The 21294-nt window shown below is 35.4% G+C and overlaps 1 protein-coding gene across 1 annotated transcript; it reads left to right on the plus strand.

Moving 5' to 3' along the window:
• Positions 1–41: 41 nt before the first annotated feature.
• LOC149780432 (putative peptidyl-tRNA hydrolase) lies at positions 42–17265 on the plus strand. The gene is made up of 5 exons (XM_089937373.1): positions 42–334; positions 3476–3689; positions 8818–8917; positions 15302–15347; positions 15851–17265. Exons 1-5 carry the CDS (start codon positions 185–187, stop codon positions 16064–16066), a joined length of 726 nt encoding a protein of 241 aa, XP_089793499.1. The 5' UTR covers positions 42–184; the 3' UTR covers positions 16067–17265.
• Positions 17266–21294: the final 4029 nt, after the last annotated feature.

The raw sequence follows: 21294 nt of genomic DNA on the forward strand, positions 1-21294 counted from the left end.
ATGCGTACTGTTTCCTGAACCTAGTGACGCGATTCCATTTTGCGCCAGGTCACATTGAGAAAGGACGTCTTTCATTCAGTTGCGAAAGACGATAACGATAATTGAGTAATTTCGGTGAAATACTTTCCGAGAGGATTTCACAAGGGAATATAAATTTGTGAAAAGGGCTTTCCGAAGAAAAGATATGCAGAGTCTTGCTAACAAATGTTTTCAGATGTTCATCTTCAAAGCACCGCCGGCGAATGTCACGCGGATGATGACAGCCAGTTTGAGTTTCAAAACCCAGTATTGGGATCCAACAGAAAATATGGATAGAAGAACTGATAAATATCTGGTAATGTCACTCAGTCTATTTCAAAAGATTATTTTACGTACAGATAGTTACATAAAATCATAAATGGCGAAAAATATTGTTGCGTAATTTCGACACATTTGTACTTCCCGTTTGAATCACCAGGGCCTGTATCGTTGCTTACAAATGGCCTGTAATACATGTACAAATAACTAGTTATTAATAACAATTTACCTGTCATACATATAAAATATATTAACTAGTTATTATATAGTACATGTATTACAGGTCAGTTGTAAGCACCGAATGGTCTAAAGCGCTCTCCGTTACGGATCATTGCCATCTCACCTCTGTCTGCGTGGGTTCGAGTCTCGGATTCAGTCAATGTGGGCATGTGAGAAAGCTTGCCAGTAGCTTCTCGTGGGTCGGTGGTTCTTTCCGGGGTTTTCCCGGGTTCTTCCTCCACCATTAATACTGGTCGCCATGTATAACCTTTCTTGTGCTGAAAAATGGCGTTAAACCCTACAACAACAACAACAATTGTAAGCAACGAAACGAGCCCCTGTGGTTTAAATGAGTGGACGGCTTCGTCATCAGTTATAACAAAATGTTGAAATCTTCGCCCGTGCGTGTGTGTGTATATAATTTATGCATCACCAAATCAGCGATTTCAACGCCGTTTAAAGCATAGTTTCTTTGAAGTCTTAGTTTTTCTTCGGAAAATTTAACTCCTTTATTACGAAGTTCCATTTAGGTCTACAGTGTAAGACACCTACCCTGATAATTATATTTTTGGGGTCGCCTTAAAACAAATACCATGGTCGATGTCTTATATTGTAGGATTAAGTTCCATTATGATGGCTTTTGAGGAAGTTAATGATGATGATACTATTCAAACACATCTCAAGTACCTTAGTAATCTCTGGAAATTAGACAATTTGTCGTCATGGCTACTTTAATAAAGTAGGGATGGAATGATACGTTGTTACAAAATCCACATGGATAAACTATATATTATATTGAGTCATTTTCAGAATGTTTACATTTCTTTCTCATTAAATTTTCATGTCTGTCTAGAATTATAGCTAATATTGAAACTAAATTTAATTGAATGATTTAGACATATAGCACAACACAATTCATTCAATACATGCTGATAAAGAATGGTCTGTGTACAATATAATCTGCCTTGTTTGTTGTTTTGATACAGCAAAGAAAACAAAGAGAGGCAATTACATTATGGCCAAAAATAGCCAAATAGGAAAGCTGATCACTCCTTCATAAACAAATGTCCTCTTCCTAAGGTCATGGCTGCATTACAAAATTTGATGTGAACAGACCACCCTGTTTTTGGCATGCATAATCAAGAAGTGCTACACAATGTGAATTCGCACCAAGTTGACATACATTGGATGCAAAATGAATTTGTTTAGTTTCATTTAATGATCCCAACATGGAAATTCACTGAGCTACGACTGTGGATATTGTTGCTATGGTTCTGATAAGGGGAACCTACTTTACATATTCAGTGTATCCCCTGTGGGTGCAAGACAGAGTACAAAAATCTACTGGGTGTCAGACTGAGTAAAAACAAACTTTGGTATCAGAACTGGGGTCAAATTAAAAATTTGGGGGTCTGTGAAGCGCAGATGAGGGTAAATGGAAACACTGCTATTATACAATGTGTTTTTACAAGCTACATCTGCTTGTGAATATTGTTTAAATTAATAATGCAGTGCTAAACAAAATCTGATAGCCCGACTCCCAGTGCCCTTTTAATTTTAGATCAGGCTCTGTTCTAAGTGAGGTGCCTATTGGGTCTGTCTGAAAAAAAATTGCCAGAGGAAACTTTGATTGCACTGATGAAATGTGTAAATGTATTTTCAATATGTTTACATAACTGCTATGACACTGTACAATCTACTACTGTTCTATGTGAAATTGAGGTTTTAATCAGATTGATGCATGGCATGTCCTGCTTAAATTACTTTTTTGTACTCCCAAACTCCTGGACTTGGTCTTGATTTTAGAAAATACAATTTTCAGTATTGTTCAAAAAGAGAAAAACAACAACAACAACAAAATAAACCAACACTTTCAATATATACCCATTACATGTAGCATGTATAAAAGGTAAACAGTCGTGATTGGAGCTGATGTTTAACTAACCCCTGGGCAGTTTAGATAGCAGCAATTAAGGATAAGAGGTTAGGTATAAACCACCATTTCACATACAGTATATTACTTAATTGGCTGACAATAGTAAGTGAGATGTATTTGAAGGCTGCATTGGGTGAGCCCATTGTTCTAATTTGCGTAGGTAGGATCAGGAAGTGGAACAACCCATGATAGGTTGTTGTTGTTGTTCTAGGGTTTAACGCAATTTTTCAGCACAAGATAGGCCATATATGGCAGCCAGTATAACTGGTGGAGGAAGAACCCTGGAAAACCCAGGAAGGAACCACCAACCCACGAGAAGCTACTGGCAGGCTTTCCCACGTACCCACGATAGCCGAGCCTTGGACTCGAACATACGCAGACAGAGGTGAGATGGCAATGATCTGGAACGGTGAGCGTTTTAGACCACTCGGCCACTTGGGGCACCCCCCATAATAGGTAAATAATAAAGACTAGATGCATGTACAAGAACAAAGTAGCTACTTGTTACCTCGAATTTCAATGTTTAAGCCATATGTATTATATTTATGACAAGTTTGTGAAAAGCAGTAGAAGTTTCTTCCCCTATGCTGGAAAGCGCTCTTTTTTTTATGTTAAATTATTAATTTGACTGCTGAAATTGCTGTACTCTGAATGTGAGAAGAAAAAGGAAAAATCATATTAAATTGTATGCCTCTTAAAATGTTTCGCATGAAGCAATGTTTTACTCATGGTCCTGATGCAAACCATTGTCCAGTAGCTCCAATCCTTAAGGAATGTTTCACACACTTCTGCTGTACAATTTGAAAAGAAAGAAAAGAAATCAGTTGCTTGAGAAGGCCATAATTTTTACTGTTATTTGGACACACCCAACCCATCCAGGGGTCAGGCTAGACCTGAATGTCGGGGAGAAGTGAGCATTGAACAGAGAGAAGTGAGAGCTAAGCAAGTAACATGCACACACAACTTTCGTATGCTTTACTCCCACTATATTTCAGTTGAACTATAATTAATATATAATTACAGATTGTTGGTCTGGGGAACCATGACCTTCCCAACACTAGGCACAGTGTAGGCATGCAGGTGGTGGACAAGATAGCAGCACAGCTGGACGCTTCATGGCGAAAGATGAAAGCCTGTTCAGGCTTTGTGGCAGTTGCTGACCTAGATGAGGTTCAGATAATCATGTTGAAACCAAAAATGCCCATGAATGTCAATGGAACCAGTGTGTCAAAAACAGGTGGGTGTAAAATGACTGATGTAGTTGCACTCAAAAAGTACTCAGAGGGATATAAGAAATATGGAGTTTTTTATTTTGTATTTAGAAACTAATGTCTTGGCCTTCACTTTATATTTGAATAATTCCAGAAATTTCTTTCAGGATGATTGGACATGGAGTTCATCATTTTAGTTTCTAAAACAAAAGAACTATACATGGCTGTAGAATTTTAACATGTTCTTGATCTCGACACCTACTGGGACAGCCCCTGCAACTCTCAGAAATGCTGCCACTTTGGTGCTGGAATCCATGGACAATCTTCGCACCCCACAATCATTTTGCAGAATCATCGACTTGTTCCTTTATGGATATGATGTCTTATAGTATTCAATATATTGGAAAATACTCATTTTTAAGGTTTGTAAAATTTATTTCCAATCTGGAATTATGGTTTCTTCGTCATAAATACATTACCCAATCACATTTGTTCAAATGAATGTTTCCAGTCTGCCATCCATCTGTATTTCTGTGCAGACCTTACAACTACCTCCCTATAAATAAGTTCAGAAATTGATTTGAGCTTCTAATTGAGTCAGTTTTGCCCAGTACTTGAAGCATTTAGTATTTTATATATACCAATCTTTATACAATATAATCCCCCTCTTATAAGGCCAACCCTATTGCAGCAGGGAAGTGGCCTTATAATGAGGGGGCCTTTCTGGACGGGGGATGACAAATGCAAATAGTAAATACATATGAAGAAAGTCACAAGTACGTTCAATTCTAAAACATTTAATATTTTCATTAAAAAATCATATGCATGTTGTGAAATAAATGTAAAACAAACTGTTTCGTCATTTTCAAGCCATTGATATAGTTTTAAAACTCTTTATAATTATGTTACAGATCACATCATCTGTCACTTTCTAGGTAACAGTCTTTAAAAAAAACAGTCTCGTCTTAATTAAAATTATCCTTGCTGTCATATCCCCTGCATATATCGTTTAGTCTTTTGTTCCAATCTTCGACAACTTCATTATTAACATCAGCTGATTCTCCACTAAGGACAGAACACTTAATATTGTGTCACACTTGAAATCTGTGCAACCATCTGTTCCTTGCAGTAAAGTCATCATCATATCCCAATTCAACTGACAAAATTGTTGCTTTTTCTCGTCATTCAAATCAGGATGCAAACATCTCCTGGCTCAAACAATCTTCCTTACTCCGTCCATTTCACCTTCCCACTTCTGCAGAATTGTTTCCTTATCTTTCACTATTATTTATCTGAGTCTTTCTGACATCAGTTTTCTGCAAGGATCCTCCTCCCCACCCACCCACCCTGGTCAGTTGAATTACTTTTTCTTCTAAACTGAGAATTTTTCTTTTCTCGATGACATATTGATCTTTTTGCAGTAAATTATTCATGTTGCCAACTAAAATAATGATAAAACAATTTTTTATGCATCTAAACAAATTGCCGTGTGTTTTTAAAGGAAGTGATCTTGTCACGTGATTCGTTAGTCGCAGTCTGGTACCCTATTGTTTTTTTACATTTCTTTACACTCAGTGAGAGAAGCCAAAACAGCTTCGATACATACCATTAACGTCATGCAGATTTGACCTTGTAATTTTGACAATTATTGTCAGTAGTAATAGCCATTAATTATCAAAGTGAACAAGCTCAACATCTTACTAAGGGAAGCCATAAAGGCTACCAAACCATTTTCCTGCGGACTTGTGTATTGTACATTAATACTGCCACTTCTCAGCTGTTACTACTATTCAATAATTGTAATCTTAACAATTATCAGAGTGACTAAACTGGACATCTTATGATAACACAGCAGTAAGGCTAATTGTATTACATGTACTTACCCTTTAGTTGGATTAAAATTTTAGTCTTTCTCGGCTTTATGGAATAAATGTGGCTTCTCGTAAGGTGTAAATGATATAATATTAACCTTAGTGGTACATGTACTTTAGTCAACCTTCTTTTAGTAACGAAAACCTGACATCTACCCAGATTTTAAAACTGATGCAGTAGGAAACATGTTTTGTTTTTTGCCTTAACGTTAAAAAAGAATTCTGCTACGTCCAGAATCCATTCCTTTCAGAGACTTCAAAAGACTATGTTTGTACTTTGTACAAATGGAAGTAACTCTTACAGATTACCTCCCCATTCCCCACTGCACACTCCATACTTTGTATGTCGTCGGTTTTAACTTTTGATGCAAACTATTGTTTTTCCATTCGCTGACTCTGTTCGTCAAAAACAGTTCATGGGCAAGGGAAAAGGGCTCAGTAAAAACTCCAAGTGAAAAACTAGTTTTTGATATTACATTGATTGGTAAATTGTAAGAATAGATATAAGTCTCTGTGCTCACAACCAAAGAAAACAAAACAATTTGAAGATAATAATATAAACAACAGCAATGATGTCAGACAGTCAAGCTAAACCAAATGGGAATGGTAGTGAGAGTAAATCAGATCAGGGGAGAAAGTTACATGATAGATGGTTCAGAGATTGTTCCAGATTGGCATACTTTTCAAACAAAACAATAATGATGTGCAATCTGTGTATAAAGCATAAAAAGCAGAGTTCTATGACAGAACACTTATTTCAGAACTAGTACATTGACCTGACCTGCAGCTGCAGTGAACACAAGGATTCTGTTATTGCTGATTCTGTGGTAGGGGAATTTCACAAAGTAGTGGATAAAGTTGCCACTGAAAAGGAGGCTAGGAATCTTGTTATGAAATTTGTATTTTGGATTTTAAAAATTAAAATCATGTAAAGCAGATCCTGAGAATCATGCCCTTTCAGTCGATGGAGAGGGACTTTTGGTCTTTGCCACCCCCATCCCACAGCTGTTCTGATTCTTAAGTTAATCTAGAAAACCAGGTGTGCAGATTGCAAAATAATTCTGGTTGCCCATCTTTGATAGGACAAGTCATGGGTTATCGGTCTGCTTGTACTGACACAAGCCCAGCAAAAACCTAGTAACCACTAAACTTCTCAAACAACCGCGGTTCCTGATAAGCTTCTAGCATGGGTCTTTTCTTGCAGGCCTTGCACAGGAAAATCTTGTATGGAGAGGAACTCATCAGCTGGACAGCATTTCGCTATAAAAATACATATGGGGAAATGGTCAATTTTTTAGCAACCATTGTCATATAAATGTCACCACTGTCAGCCTCCATTCTCCATCCGGCTTAATACTTTCTCTTTGAAATTAAGAAGCTAGCACCAATAACTATTAAGGGATATCACTCCATGATTTCTGACATGATGGGCAGCTTGGCATTAGTCTCAAGAAAGATCTTTCAAGACTTGCTAACCAACTTTAATCTATCCCAACCATGCTTGCTAACCATTCCTGAAGTGGAATCTAACATGGGTCTCGACATGGTTTAACTCCTTTGTCACCATGGTTCAACTCCTTTGCCCAGTCAACAGACCACACCAGTCCTGACAGAACCATATACTCGGGTTGGAACTGTCAATTGTTGTTGGATTCACCAGACAAAAGCCTGTAATTATCAATTCTGGGAGTCCGCTGGATAGTTCCTTGCACATGTATATATAAACTTACATTCATTTGTGTCACCTATCAGTGGGAGAGTTTTACCTTGAAGGCAGAGTTATTTTGACCCTACTGGGTGCTTTAAGGTAAACGCTGGATGCACAGTTTTTTCGTCCTCCATCCCCACTTCCTCATACCTAATTTCACCTGGCCTGGTAGTTAGAGCGTCTGCCTCAGATGCAGGAGGTCGTGGGTTAGATGCACGGCCTAGTCATACCAAAGACTTACAAAAATGGTACTAACAGCTGGCTTGGTGCTCATTAAGAGGTTAGTGTTAGGACTGGTCGGCCTGGTGTCAGGATAATGTGACTGGGTGGGACATCATGCGGCATGATACCCCAGTGCAAGACATAACTATAAACACTGCAGACATTATAGCCATATGACTGAATTTTTTTAAAAGCTACATTAAAAATCCAAATCAGACACACACTTACCAAATTTTCATGCTAGTAATGTGATTGGGTAATGTATTTGACAGAAAGGAAATGTTACAGTAATTTTTGTTTCTCCAAAGCTACGTTACCAGTCACATTGCCATAAATCCCTCCCAACCCTTCCTGCAATGCAAACATTGCTGTCTCAAACAGTACTTAAGTTTAAACTGACTATGTAATGTATATGGAGCTCCAACCTTAAGGGAAGATAATCTGTACAAGTTCCTTTTCTATGTAAAGTATAGACAGAGACTTTTTAAGTCTTTGAGAGGGTTGAAATCTGAAGGTAGCAGAATTAATTCCTACATGTGATTGGGTAAGTATTTTTGAGAAACATAATTTACTACTAAATTTCCTTTTTGATTAAATTAGGTAAAACTTTGGTCTTAACTCATTTTGTGCCAGTATTGCCAAGTTTTGCCTGAGCTGAGAAAAGGCATATAAACGGGAATCTGTTTCATATTTCTTGGACATGTAATGATGTTTCCCAATCCATGATCATGTTAAGATGTTTAAAAGAAATTAAAGTTACCAGAAAATCTGACTTCTTGACACATTAGTATCATTTTGCAGTTTTTTAAATTACCCAATATATTAAATGAAATTGAAAATATACTGTTCAGAATTGCAGTATATCACAATTCTAAAATTCTGGCTGTGCTCAATCCTTCATAACTGATATGCATGGTTAATCAGTTTTGGACTTGTCGCTTGTTTTCTTTCTTATTTTAAAATTACTAAATAATCATTAACAAAGAAAGAACTTTGGAATAGACTTACATGGCTAAAAGCTGCAAGTAAGGCATTGGGGTAATATGTTATTATGAGTACTTTGATTAGTTCTTGTGAACTAAGAATGGTTTCACGGCATTTTCCTTATTTGTATATTGTGCCTTGTATTCAAGAAACTCGCTTAACCAAAGAGCTCATTGAAAATTCAGAATTATGAATGTCTTGAGACTTGTTTAATTATAAACTTGTCCATATTAACAAACATTTGCATCTAATTGCGCTGCTTTGAAACCTTGTATTTTAATGGGTTTTTTTTTAAGCTTTTAAATTTGGGTTTGTGCAAATTTTTTTTGTGAATACCATGCTCACTCATTAATTCCAAATTGCTTTCAGCTCAGCTATACAATATTCAGACAGAAAATGTATATCTTCTGCATGATGACATTGATAAAAAACTGGGACAAGTTGCGGTCAAAGAGGGAGGCAGTGCCAAGTGAGTAAGACAGAACATGTCAGTTACAAACTACTTATCTGGATTTAATTTTTTTGTCCATACCTGTGGAATCATGATCTTTGTTGTCTCATATCTGCAACAAAAATGGTCAGAGACATGTTTTTCAAAACCATGTTATGAAGATATTTTGAAACATTTGAGGTGTTACTTTTATTAATTTAGGTAGTCTCATGCATGAACTTTTGACAGTTTCAGATGCCATAAAATTGAATATTGCAATGTCACAATGCCCAAGTGTCTCCTCATCATTTTTCATTTCATTTCTCCTGCAACTTGTCTGGTTGTTGGGGCACCATGATCCCTGGCGTATCATGGGCAGTTGCAATATGGTTGAGCCCATCCCTTTCCAGGCTGTAGACCAAAGCCAATATCCATGTTACACTATGGCTTGCCCCAGTCTCAAATACTGAGTTCATCTTGGAACTTCTCCGCCCTGAGATATCATGTTAATATCCCTATTTCTCCATGGGTAGAATGACTCATGGAGGCAGGAGTAGTTTTAAATCTTCCCTTGCAAGTTCTGTCTTCCCAACTGCCTGTCCAGTTCAGGCAAGTTCTTAATGCTGGGTATCAGGTGAGGAAGCTATTGGTGCCTTTGTTTTTAAAAAACATCTTAAGATGGTGCATCCAGGATTCAAACCCAAGACACTAACACTAACCACTGGACCTGTAAGTGGCTACTACCAGTTACAAAAGTGGGATTATTTAAAATTGGACTGGCAAATATCTTGCTTGTTGCTTGTTTATTCAAGAAATTCAAACATTATTTATAATAATGTTATACATACACCGGTGTCATGGATTTATTAACTTTGCCAGCATTATGAATCTGTGATTGTTGAATCACACTGTTCATGATTAGAGATGTCAAAATTTTGGAAAATTTCTACTGGGTATCTATCGATCGGTGATGAATATCTTGCAAGGTTTTTCTCTATTATCGGGACTTAAATGTAACATAACAAAAACAAAAGCTATTTGGATTGGAAACAGGAAATTTTCTAATGAAAGAATATGTCCCGAAATGAGCCTAATTTGGTCCTCTTCTAACTTTACACTCCTTGGCATAGAATTTTCTCCAGATTTACAACAGATGGTGGAAATCAATTATATGAAGAAACTAACAAAGGCAAAACGAATACTGGCAAGCTGGAGTCAAAGACATCTATCAATAGTTGGTAAAGTAATTGTTGTAAAGACTCTTGTTCTGCCCATATTCATACATCTTTTTTCAGCACTTCCTAACCCATCAGCAAAAGTTGAAGCAGAACTAAATCGCATGTTATTTAAATTTGTATGGGGTGGAAAAGTAGAGAGAATAAAACGTGATATACTAGTTTCCCCAGAAAACGAGGGAGGACTAAATATGATACACATATTTTCATTCATTAGGTATATTAAGATAAGATGGGTTAAAAGATTGCTGGAAAAGGAAAATGGAACATGGCAGAACTTAGTCAATACAACTATACTCAGAAATAAAAAGGATATTTGGAATTTAGGGAGAAGGAAATTAGAAGAATTTTGTAAGTTCATTAAAAACAGTTTTTGGAGAGATGTAATTTTGGCAGTATCTAAATGGAAAGAAGAACCGCAAAATCCTAACGAGTATCTATCCATGAGCATTTTAAATTTTGTCCCCCCTAAAATGATCTATCAATACAAATCCTGGACAGAAGCTGGTTTTGAAATTCTGAACGATCTAGTAGATGTTCACGGTAATTTAATACCTTTTGAGATAATAAAACAAAAAACTGGAAGCGATGATTTCTTGAAATACTTCTCCTTAATATCCAGAATTCCTAAAGCATGGAAAGATGCCATAAAAAACCACCTAGTACATAATAATTTTGATAAGCAGGAGGATAAAATAACGAACTTGCGAAAACAAGATTCACTCAAGTTTATTTACAAAGATCTTTTACAGGAAGCTAAAAGGCAACACACTGCGAAGCAAGAAACTTGGATGCAAGTATTAAATAAAAATATAAGTAGTGAGGAGTGGTCTGATATATATAGCCGGGCAAAATGCTGTACCAAGGATACCAAGTTGATCTCTTTTAACTTTAAATTAATCCATAGAATAATCACTACTAATGATTTTCTTAAAAGAATTAACATATTTGATGACAACAAATGTACTTTCTGTAAGAGTGAAACTGAAAGTATTGAGCATCTCTTTTATGACTGCAGTATTACTTCACAGTTTTGGTACCGTTTTATTGAAGTTTTTGCACCTTTTTGCCCAAATATTGTACATCTGTCCAAAAAAGAAACATTTTTAGGAAGTGAACAACTGGACAGTTTGGGTAATTTTCTGCTTATTTTGGCAAAATATTATATTTATACTTGCAGATTCAATATGAAAAATCCTTCTATTTTTGCTTTTAAGCAAATAGTTGCAATGCATAAGAACATTGAAAATTACACTGCCAAGGTAAATAAAAAAGAGGACCAATTTCTTCAAAAATGGACCTCAACAATGAACATTTAACTTGTCTCTGACTTGAGGGTAAACAGGAACAAAATACTGTAATATCACAAAAGCCATGTCACCTAGATTTTGTGCCATATGCATGTGTGTGTGTGTTTTTTTTTTTTTTTACTTTCTCTGTAGATTATATTTATTATCCCTAGATTATCTGATAACCAGAAATGTTTGATTGTAAGGTGATCCTGGGATGGTTCCCCGACCCAGTGGTCAACCTATTACGGGGTTAATAAAAAAAAAAAAAAAAAAAAAAAATCTATCGATCGGTGACCCAGGTATCCAATCAAAGGGAAATTATATTAAATGTGAACTAGAACTGCTTTCTTTTAGGTTCACACGTTTCAATCCCCAAGAGAGGTATAAGCATAATTTATTACAGACATAGTGGCAGAAGAGCGTAGTCTGAGCATAAAAATAGTAATCTGTATATTACATGCCATAATAACAGAAAACTGTGAAAAATAAATATATTTATTTTAACGTAAATTTATTTTTGCTGCTTACCTGGATATGCAGTTAAAATTTGTCACAAATCGGCTAAATCCATGTGGAATAGTGGTTCATACAAGCGTATCAACTCAAGAAATTGCTAAATTATTTATGCATAACACTCACTTTAACTAGTCTACATGACTACAGTAACTTTTGCGAATAGTCCTAAAATCCACAAATGATAACTATTGTAGTATCCTTGAGGTGCCATGGTTCATCTCTTAATGATGGTCCAGTCAGCATGTTTTTAAGTTTAACAAAGTCCTTCTCTTTTAACATTTTTCAGTCATATAACATCCAACAGTTGCATATATACCATCCGTTTTTTTTATATCAGTTGCCATTTATTTTCAATTTAGACTGGTCCGCTACCTATGTAGAATCAAAATAGAATGAATCTATAACAAGTGGCTTCACATTCAAGAATCCTTTCTGTTTTGTTGGAACTGTTTAATGTAAAATTGATTAAAAAATTGTCATATTTATACATGTGGTCAATTTTTATTAGATTTTTTTCTGTGTTAAATAACAATTTCTTCTGTATTTAAAGATTTCAGTGAAAAATTTTGTTCTGTTGTCCATTTCATTTGTTTTTTCCTAACATGATATAAGAAGTGCATGTTATGGTAACCAAGTTTTTGTGTTACCTTTGCTGTGACAGAAATATGTTTTGGATTTCCCGCTAATAAGAGTCCAGTAAACAAACATTAACAGCGGCCCTGACTTGAACAGCTAATATTCACTCCAGGGCCACAAACTTGAGGCAAAAATGGCATTAGTTAAACTGAACATTTATACTGTGCTTTCTTTTAATTGAATTGTAGTACATATTTAATCTTTATTTCATTGAATATTTCTTAATCAGTACATACTGTCACTGTTGACAAAAGGTATTTACTTTGTTAATGTCATCAAGATCTCAAAACAAGCGCGTTTAAGTCACATGAAAAATGGCACATGTACCCTGGACAGGCATGAAGTTTGTACAGTCTAGCTCTAAATATCCACATTGATTCTTAAATAAGTCACATGAAAAATTGCACATGAACCCTGGACAAGCATGAAGTTAGTACAGTCTAGCTCTAAATATCCACATTGATTCTTAAATAGGTTGCATGAGGAAGGAGAGAAGTGTCCTCCCTTGTATGTAGTACTTGTATGACAAGTAAATTGTAAGCAACCATACGAGCCCCCATAATGATGAATAAATGCATACACAACACAAGCCTCAAACTAATAATTATTCTGTGTCTTGATCTGAACTTGGAATACTTTTTTTATGGGTACCTGATTGTTTATTTTATTACCTGGGTTATTATCAATGGGCGAGTACCCGGGTACCAGTTGGGATCTTTATTCATAATATGGTCTTTGTAGTTGACATGGAAATTTTATCAAACCATGTTGTAGTTTGGCTGAGCAACCAATGATTGCAATTAAAGCCTGAACAGAAAACACACCAGGTTTGAAACAAAACTATAACAAATCTATCGGTTTTAGTTACAAATAAAATTTCTGTGGTTGAAAGAACAAATCTCCTGTTTGGATAGAAAATAATGACCCTACCCACCACTCCCAAAGATTAAATGACCAGTCCCTGTTGCTGGAGTACAATAATGGAGAGGTTATATATTCATTTGAAATTGGCATATAAAAACTACAATTTCCACATTTAAAAAATTTAGCATATCAGAGCTCTGTTGAGTCCAAATAGTTCATCACTGAAGCAATTTATTTTAATGTAAGACACTAAATTCAAGTGTCTGTGCGATTATGTGTAAGAACATGAATCTTGTTTTTATCAGACCCACAAGTTTGGGGTTACAGTGAGCTGTGAACATACATTTTTACTATGAACTGTGGTCATGCATTGGCAAAAGTAATTGCTGGCTTGGGGGTAGTGATAGTGCTGAAAGGAATGCACTGAATTTTTAATGGTCATTTGGTATAAAATTGTTGATTTTTGACCAGCTTTCACTATTGTGGGAATTTTCTTTAGCCTTTTGGGGGACTGAATTTCAGTCCCATTCCCAACTGAAAAACATATTTCCCCAAAGTTTACTGAAAATTAACAAGCAATAGAACCTTTGTTCCTTTCTTCATTTTAAGCAATAATTGGAAAGAATGAATTAAAAAAAAGGTTTAATAGACTGAATTTATCAAGGTTGTGTTGCAGGAAAGTAGACAAAGTTTTGCCATGCTGGATTATATATCATTGGTCAGTAATTTACGACAATTCAACGCGCTTTATTATATTGTGTACCAACTGTTTTACAGCATTAAAATGCTTTGTTTAGCTTGCTTGCACACATTCATTCTTTGATGGTTTTGTTGTCATTCTTATTTTCTCTAACACAGTGCATAAGAAAGTTCCTGAACATCTGAGGGTGAGAATAATGGCATTCTAATGAGAATGATGTTTTGTATATTCTGTATAAATATCTTGCCCTGATGATTCACATGCATTCTGTGATCAACTGGATCATCAAATCTAATTTCAGATTCATTTCTTTGTATCATTTGGGAGCTTTTACATTATATTAAATAAATTTATATTGTCAGCTTAACTTTTGTCCGTGTCTACAGTGTGTGCTTAAATTTTGTTCCTCGTTGTAAATTGGACTTGAAGATAATCCTAACATGTTGACATAGGCTTTTGACCTTAGAAAGTTCTAGAAGTTGTGCCTGCTCTTTTGCCACAAGCAACAATGGGAAATAAAAAAATTGAATTGACTGGATTATATATCATTGGTCAATAATTTACGACAATTTAGCTCGCTTTATTATAGTGTATACCAACTGCTTTACAGTATTAAAAATGCTCTGTTCAGCTTGCTTGCACACATTCATTCTTTGATGTTATTTTTTTTTTCATTCTTAATCGTAATTTTACTATTTCACAAAATCCAGTAACCTCGTAGCCCATGGCCCACAGAAATGGTAACAAATATATAGTTGTGGCATGCAAATGTTTAAAATTGCAGTTTAGACTTTGGCAAATAGATTTCTGCTTGCATATACAGGTCTGGATAGTCCTTGGTCTTTGTAGAGAAGATTTGTTAGGACATGACAACCTAGAATGGACTGAATGAACTTAAAATCTTGTACACTACACATTTCCCAGTTAGAAATGGCATATATTATAACTTGTATATTACACATTATTGTGTACATCAATAATATACCAGTGTATAAATCAGTCTTTTATATATGTATATATGACATATTTTATAGTTGGGAAAATTTGCTATCGACATTGACCTGGACTGTTTTTGTAGTGGGATATAGGTTCTTTCAGTAAATCTACCATCTCAGACATGTTAAAATTAAAATGTATCATTCAGACTTAGAGCTGTACAGATGCTGTTTTGTCATTGCAGTGGCCACAATGGAGTGAGGTCAGTCATTAACTCCCTTGGATCTGATGTAAGTATAAGAGAGACATACAAACTCTAGACTATTATTTTCATATAACAGTTCATTAACTTTGACTCTTCATCATAATTGTGACTTGGAATTTTTATGCTATTGTTATAGTTTTTTAAAATCCTTGAATTTGATGCATTGCTTTTTAAAGTTCTTAAAATATAATCCTGGCTTTTGAGATCATGGTACTCTCAAGTCTGAGAAATTTTCGAATTTTTGGTTCATGTAGTCTTTTGTAATCATGATGCCCATCAGGTGGTATGGTTAAGACACCAGAGTTACCTCTCTTTAAACAGCCACTTTGTCCAATGCTATTGTGTTCATTGATTAAATATTTTGGAGAATTTTAGGTTGGGAGGGGGTAACAAACCAATCTAGATTTTTAAAATATCTTTAGTCTAAAATTTTATAAATTTTGCAAATATAGCTTGATCAAACTTTCTCATTATTTGCCATTTAAAGCAAACAAAAAAAATTGCAAGATTTTCATTTTATTATTTCAGAATATACTCCGAATCAAAATTGGAATTGACCGTCCAACATGCAAGGATGAAGTTGCAGATTATGTATTGTCCGAGTTTCCAGCTGAGGAGCAAACTGTAATTGACAATGCTGTAATGGACTGTTTGATGAAAATAGCACAACACATGAGCAAAAAAGCTGGTCACAAAATTAGTGAAATTCTGTGCAAAGATTTTCCAGAGGCAAAAGAAAAATGAAAAATCAGAATACTATTCTTTTTTGTGCTGTTTTATGTTTAATGAAAGCAATTTTGTTGTTTTCCATGTCTAAATATTTATCTTCTCATTTTTAGTGTGAAATGAAATAGACTACTTCCAACTAAAATCATTTCATAAGTTTTAATTGCCATTATATCTTCACTGTATCAAAAGATGAAGAAAGAAGTTAATTGAACATTTAAATTGAACCTAAAATTGTTTGCAGTCGATGCGGAAGGTGCTTTTCTTAAGATACTCAAATAACTTGTTGATGCATGAAGTGGCTTAAAGGTTTCATAAGAATATTATTGCAAATGGTGGGATGAATTAGTTGAGGGTGGGAATTGCATAGAGAAAGGGCATCCCTCTGTTTCTAACAAGCTGAAGTGCATTGTTACATATTAGTTAAATTTAGCTGGAATCATCATTATACATATAGCCATGCAATGCAATTGAAATAACAATGTAGCATATTCAAACCATGTCTTTCACTGTTTAGGTTGATTGTAAGAGTGTTCTTTCCTTATTCAGCATTATTATTTATCTTGTGTATATATGTGTCATCTTGATCTATAATTATTAATCATTCTTTATGATTCATTACACCCGTGCTTCTATGAAGCATGTTAATTTCATCCACAGATCTGTGCAGTATAAAATTCTGCAACAGTAACTTGTACACCTGCTTTTTCGAAGAAGAAATACCCTGAGTTCATGTAGATATTTTAATTTGTTCTGTATGTGTGAATTTATTATTTGCTTAAACATTGGATCTCGATGGTCAAAGTCTCTTTTCACTTTTAAATTGTCTTTTTTATAAATTTGAGGAGGAGGCATGAATCAAGATATAATTTTCCAGAACCAGCTGATTTTCATCTCATATTGTGATACATAATTTGTATTTCTGTTACATAAAATATGACATGGTTTAGATTGGCATGTGTGTTGAAGCAATATGTGTGTCATCAAATAATAATTATATTTATTGTTCTTTAGTTAAGTTAGAATGTGCAGATAGACTTCTTTTCCTGCGTGTGAATAGTCATATTTTGTTCATTTAATGCTTCATTTACTAACTTAGTAAGCACATTGTTTTCTGCTTTTTAGCAAGGTTTATTTGATTTTATTTGAAGCAAATTTCATATGTAACATGTTTGTTTGTTTTTTTTATCCAAAGAATTTAAATGTTTTACAAAGTACTGTTGGCTTCTTTTTTTTAATACCCAACCTAAAGTGTAATAATGGCATCTTGATTTTGCTGAACTGGTGATTTTGGTTAGTCTTTGCATTTGAATCATTGTCCTTTGCTTTTTTGATTTATACTTTTTCTTGAGGTCCATAATTTTAAAGCTGCTTAAGATCAAGTGACAAAACTTGGTATTCTTATAGATGGTCTGCAGAAGGGGTCCCATCTTTATGGTCAAGGTATTAGTTCATTTTTCTCTATTTTCCATCTGCTTTCTTTTCCACTCTAACATTAGAGCTGTTTGAAATTAAGCAATCATCTAGGTCCATAGATGTGTGTGTATGTGTATCATTAACTCAGCTTTTAACACCTGCTTGATATCTTTAAATTATGCAGGAGGTCTTGGGTTTGAACCCTGGCTGAGTCATACCAGAGGCTTATAAAAATGGTACAAGCAGCTGCCTCGCTTGGCACTCAGCATTCAGAGGTCAGTGTTAAGGCTGGTCAGCCTGGTGTCAGGATAATGTGACTAGGTGGGAAATAATGCTACATGTTTGCAGCATGATGCCCCATCACTGTAAACTGCCACACTGCAGATAAAAATCCAAATCACACTATATCTTGAAATTCATTTCGGCTTGAGAAATGCATCATCACTGCAGTCTGTGTCGTTTAACACGGTTGGGGTACTATCTTACAGGGCAGTGGTGCGGTTCTGTATTTTAAGTTGCTCATCATAGTTTCGCTTCTAAAGCGGATTTAAATTACCGTATATACTCGCGTATAAGCCGAATAATGTAGGAAAATTTAAAGCCTGGAAGAAGGGGGTCAGCTTATCTATGGGTCAGTGTCTAAACTCGACAGTTTTTAGATCTTTTTGTTGACTACTGTAATGGCTATAAATCTTGGGACAAGAAACTAATTTTTGAAGTGTCATAAGACATAGGCATGTAAAAAAAAAAATAACTTCCGATAACCCGACATTTATTAAACTTTTATAAAGTACTATGATTGGTTTTGTTGTTAATTTGCCAGTGCATATTTTCTTATTTCTCAAAGACGAAATTAAATAAGGGTAAATACAGACTTCATAATTCTCGGGATGGTTGACTTTACATGGGAAACCAGGCTGAACTATAATGTTCTGTACTTGCACAGTGTGAAGCATGCATATCGTCACTTAAATCCGTATTTATTCCTAATCATATTAGATGCAGATTTTGCCTTATTCATTGTTTTGACCAAATTGCATTCTTCCAGATAACATTTTAGCTAGTCCTTAAAAGCTGTTTCATTTACGTTGAATCACGCGCTCACGAATTACTCATTTTCAATGATCTAAGCGATCCAACAAATTGAGGTAATATTTTAAAAAAGGTATGCACGTTTAATTGTAGAAGGAACATGGCCAGCAATATTTACATGTTCAGGAGGAGTGGTAATAATAAAGGCTAAAATTTTCATAAAGATCAACATCAATCAATTTTAGTTTTGTGTTTTGACTGAACAGACAGTAACTTTCCATACAATGGAAAGCTTGATGTTTCGGTGTCTGTTATGTTGATAGTCTGCAAATTTGCCTCATTTTGCGACAGCAGTACATTCCAGTTAATCATTAAATCCCTGAAACTAGCTTTTGTTAAGAGGGAATTTTGACTGGCAACTATACCAATACATTGATGTGTAATTGCCTTTTATTCCATAATATTAGCACGATTACCGCAATTTTGTAAAACTGGGTGAAAGGCATACCTATGAACTTTACAAAAGCCAAGTAGGGAGACAGAATTTAAAAAAAAGAGATTGGGGTCTAAAATCTGGAGGTTTTGCATGGCATTTTTAAAGCCTTGTTTTCACTAAATATTGATTGATCTTCCTGGTCCAATATGCGCGAAATTCACAGAAAGACTCGCCATTTCTCCCTGTGATGCGACATATTTCCCCTCCGTTCATGCTCTAGTTTCATAAGTAGTAAAGTGGGATACCCTAGCGACAATGGGAATTAGCATTACAGAGACCCCTGGGACACTCTGGCGACAATGGAAAATTAACATGGAGAAAAATCGTGGGACACTCTAGCGACAAGGGAAATTAACATGGGAAATAGATTTTGGGACTGTTGAGCGACAAGGGGAAATTAACATGGGAATAAATCGTGGGACTGTTGAGCGTCAAGGGGAATTGAACATGGAGAAAAATCGTGGGACTGTCTAGCGTCAAGGGAAATTGAATATGGGAATAAATCGTGGGACTGTCTAGCGTCAAGGGGAATTGAACATGGTGGGATTGTGTAGGGACAATGATGGTAGAGGGTCAAACGCAACAGAGACAGAAACATACATACACTAGTACAAGCGTGAGATTTATATATAAAGCATTACCAAGACCTGAAATCTTGCTGGGGTGTTCAAAAATTTGCATAATTGTAATGATGCTATAAATAGCTATAATCAAGGAAATGCTCAACGACAAAATGGATGTGACTAAAAGTAACGCTAAAATGACGAAATTGTCCCAGAATTTAAAGGAAAATAAACATATCCCCGAAAATTAAGTTACAATGGTTTAGACTAAAATGGATAAAATTAGTAACTACTTACAATATCAACTTCTGTGACGATCGTGAATAAATACCTATGTATCTATAATCAGCTGAAATTCCTATGAAATCCCACTATCTATTTATAGCTCCAACTTGTGGGTTTTTCTTTTGGAAAATCCCACTATCTTTTTATAGCCTCAGCTTGAGTGACGTTCCTGTTTATGAATTCTAGTATATGTGTATAGCTACAAAATGTGGAAATCCCCAAGTCGATATTTATAGTCTCAAAATTTCCAGCGTCAGTGAAGTCATTGTACTGAACACTAGGGGATAAAATGGCAACAGTGTTGCAAGTGGCTGACCTGAATACGCGCTACTGTAGGTAGGTAGGTAGAGTGTATCTGATAGGGATAAAGTGAGTTTTATAGGGGCAAACAGAGACCAATACACACACACACTACATACGCGCGCAGACACACTCACACACACACACACAGAGGGAAGAGGAAAAAACAAGCCCCAAATATACTATCCACACTCGGGAGGAAGAAAAAAAACAACCAAATATACGATCTACACAACGTACGCGAACACACACACACACACACTATAAAATGGATAAAATTAGTAACTACTTACAATATCAACTTCTGTGACGATCGTGAATAAATACCTATGTATCTATAATCAGCTGAAATTCCTATGAAATCCCACTATCTATTTATAGCTCCAACTTGTGGGGTTTTTTTTGGGAAAATCCCACTATCTTTTTATAGCCTCAGCTTGAGTGACGTTCCTGTTTATGAATTCTAGTATATGTGTATAGCTACAAAATGTGGAAATCCCCAAGTCGATATTTATAGTCTCAAAATTTCCAGCGTCAGTGACGTCACTGTACTGAACACTAGGGGATAAATGGCAACAGTGTTGCAAGTGGCTGACCTGAATACGCGCTACTGTAGGTAGGTAGGTAGAGTGTATCTGATAGGGATAAAGTGAGTTTTATAGGGACAAACAGAGACCAATACACACACACACACACACAACATACGCGCGCAGACACACTCACACTCACACACACACACACACACACAGAGAGAGAGAGGGAAGAGGAAAAAACAAACCCCAAATATACTATCCACACTCGGGAGGAAGAAAAAAAACAACCAAATATACGATCTACACAACGTACGCGAACACACACACACACACTATAAAATGGATAAAATTAGTTAACTACTTACAATATCAACTTCTGTGACGATCGTCGATAAATACCTATGTATCTATAATCAGCTGAAATTCCTATGAAATCCCACTATCTATTTATAGCTCCAACTTGTGGGTTTTTCTTTTGGAAAATCCCACTATCTTTTTATAGCCTCAGCTTGAGTGACGTTCCTGTTTATGAATTCTAGTATATATGTATAGCTACAAAATGTGGAAATCCCCAAGTCGATATTTATAGTCTCAAAATTTCCAGCGTCAGTGACGTCACTG

Source organism: Sinohyriopsis cumingii, chromosome 16, assembly GCF_028554795.1.
Source record: "Sinohyriopsis cumingii isolate HCF-2022 chromosome 16, ASM2855479v2, whole genome shotgun sequence".
Taxonomy (NCBI): Eukaryota; Metazoa; Mollusca; class Bivalvia; order Unionida; family Unionidae; genus Sinohyriopsis; species Sinohyriopsis cumingii.

Bases quoted from the DNA above. Each gene is read 5' to 3' on its own strand.
- LOC149780432 (XM_089937373.1), top strand. From the start codon at position 185: ATGCAGAGTCTTGCTAACAAATGTTTTCAGATGTTCATCTTCAAAGCA. The intron at 335-3,475 runs GTAATGTCACTC...ATATAATTACAG, and splicing joins GAAGAACTGATAAATATCTG to ATTGTTGGTCTGGGGAACCA. The intron at 8,918-15,301 runs GTGAGTAAGACA...TTGTCATTGCAG, and splicing joins AAAGAGGGAGGCAGTGCCAA to TGGCCACAATGGAGTGAGGT.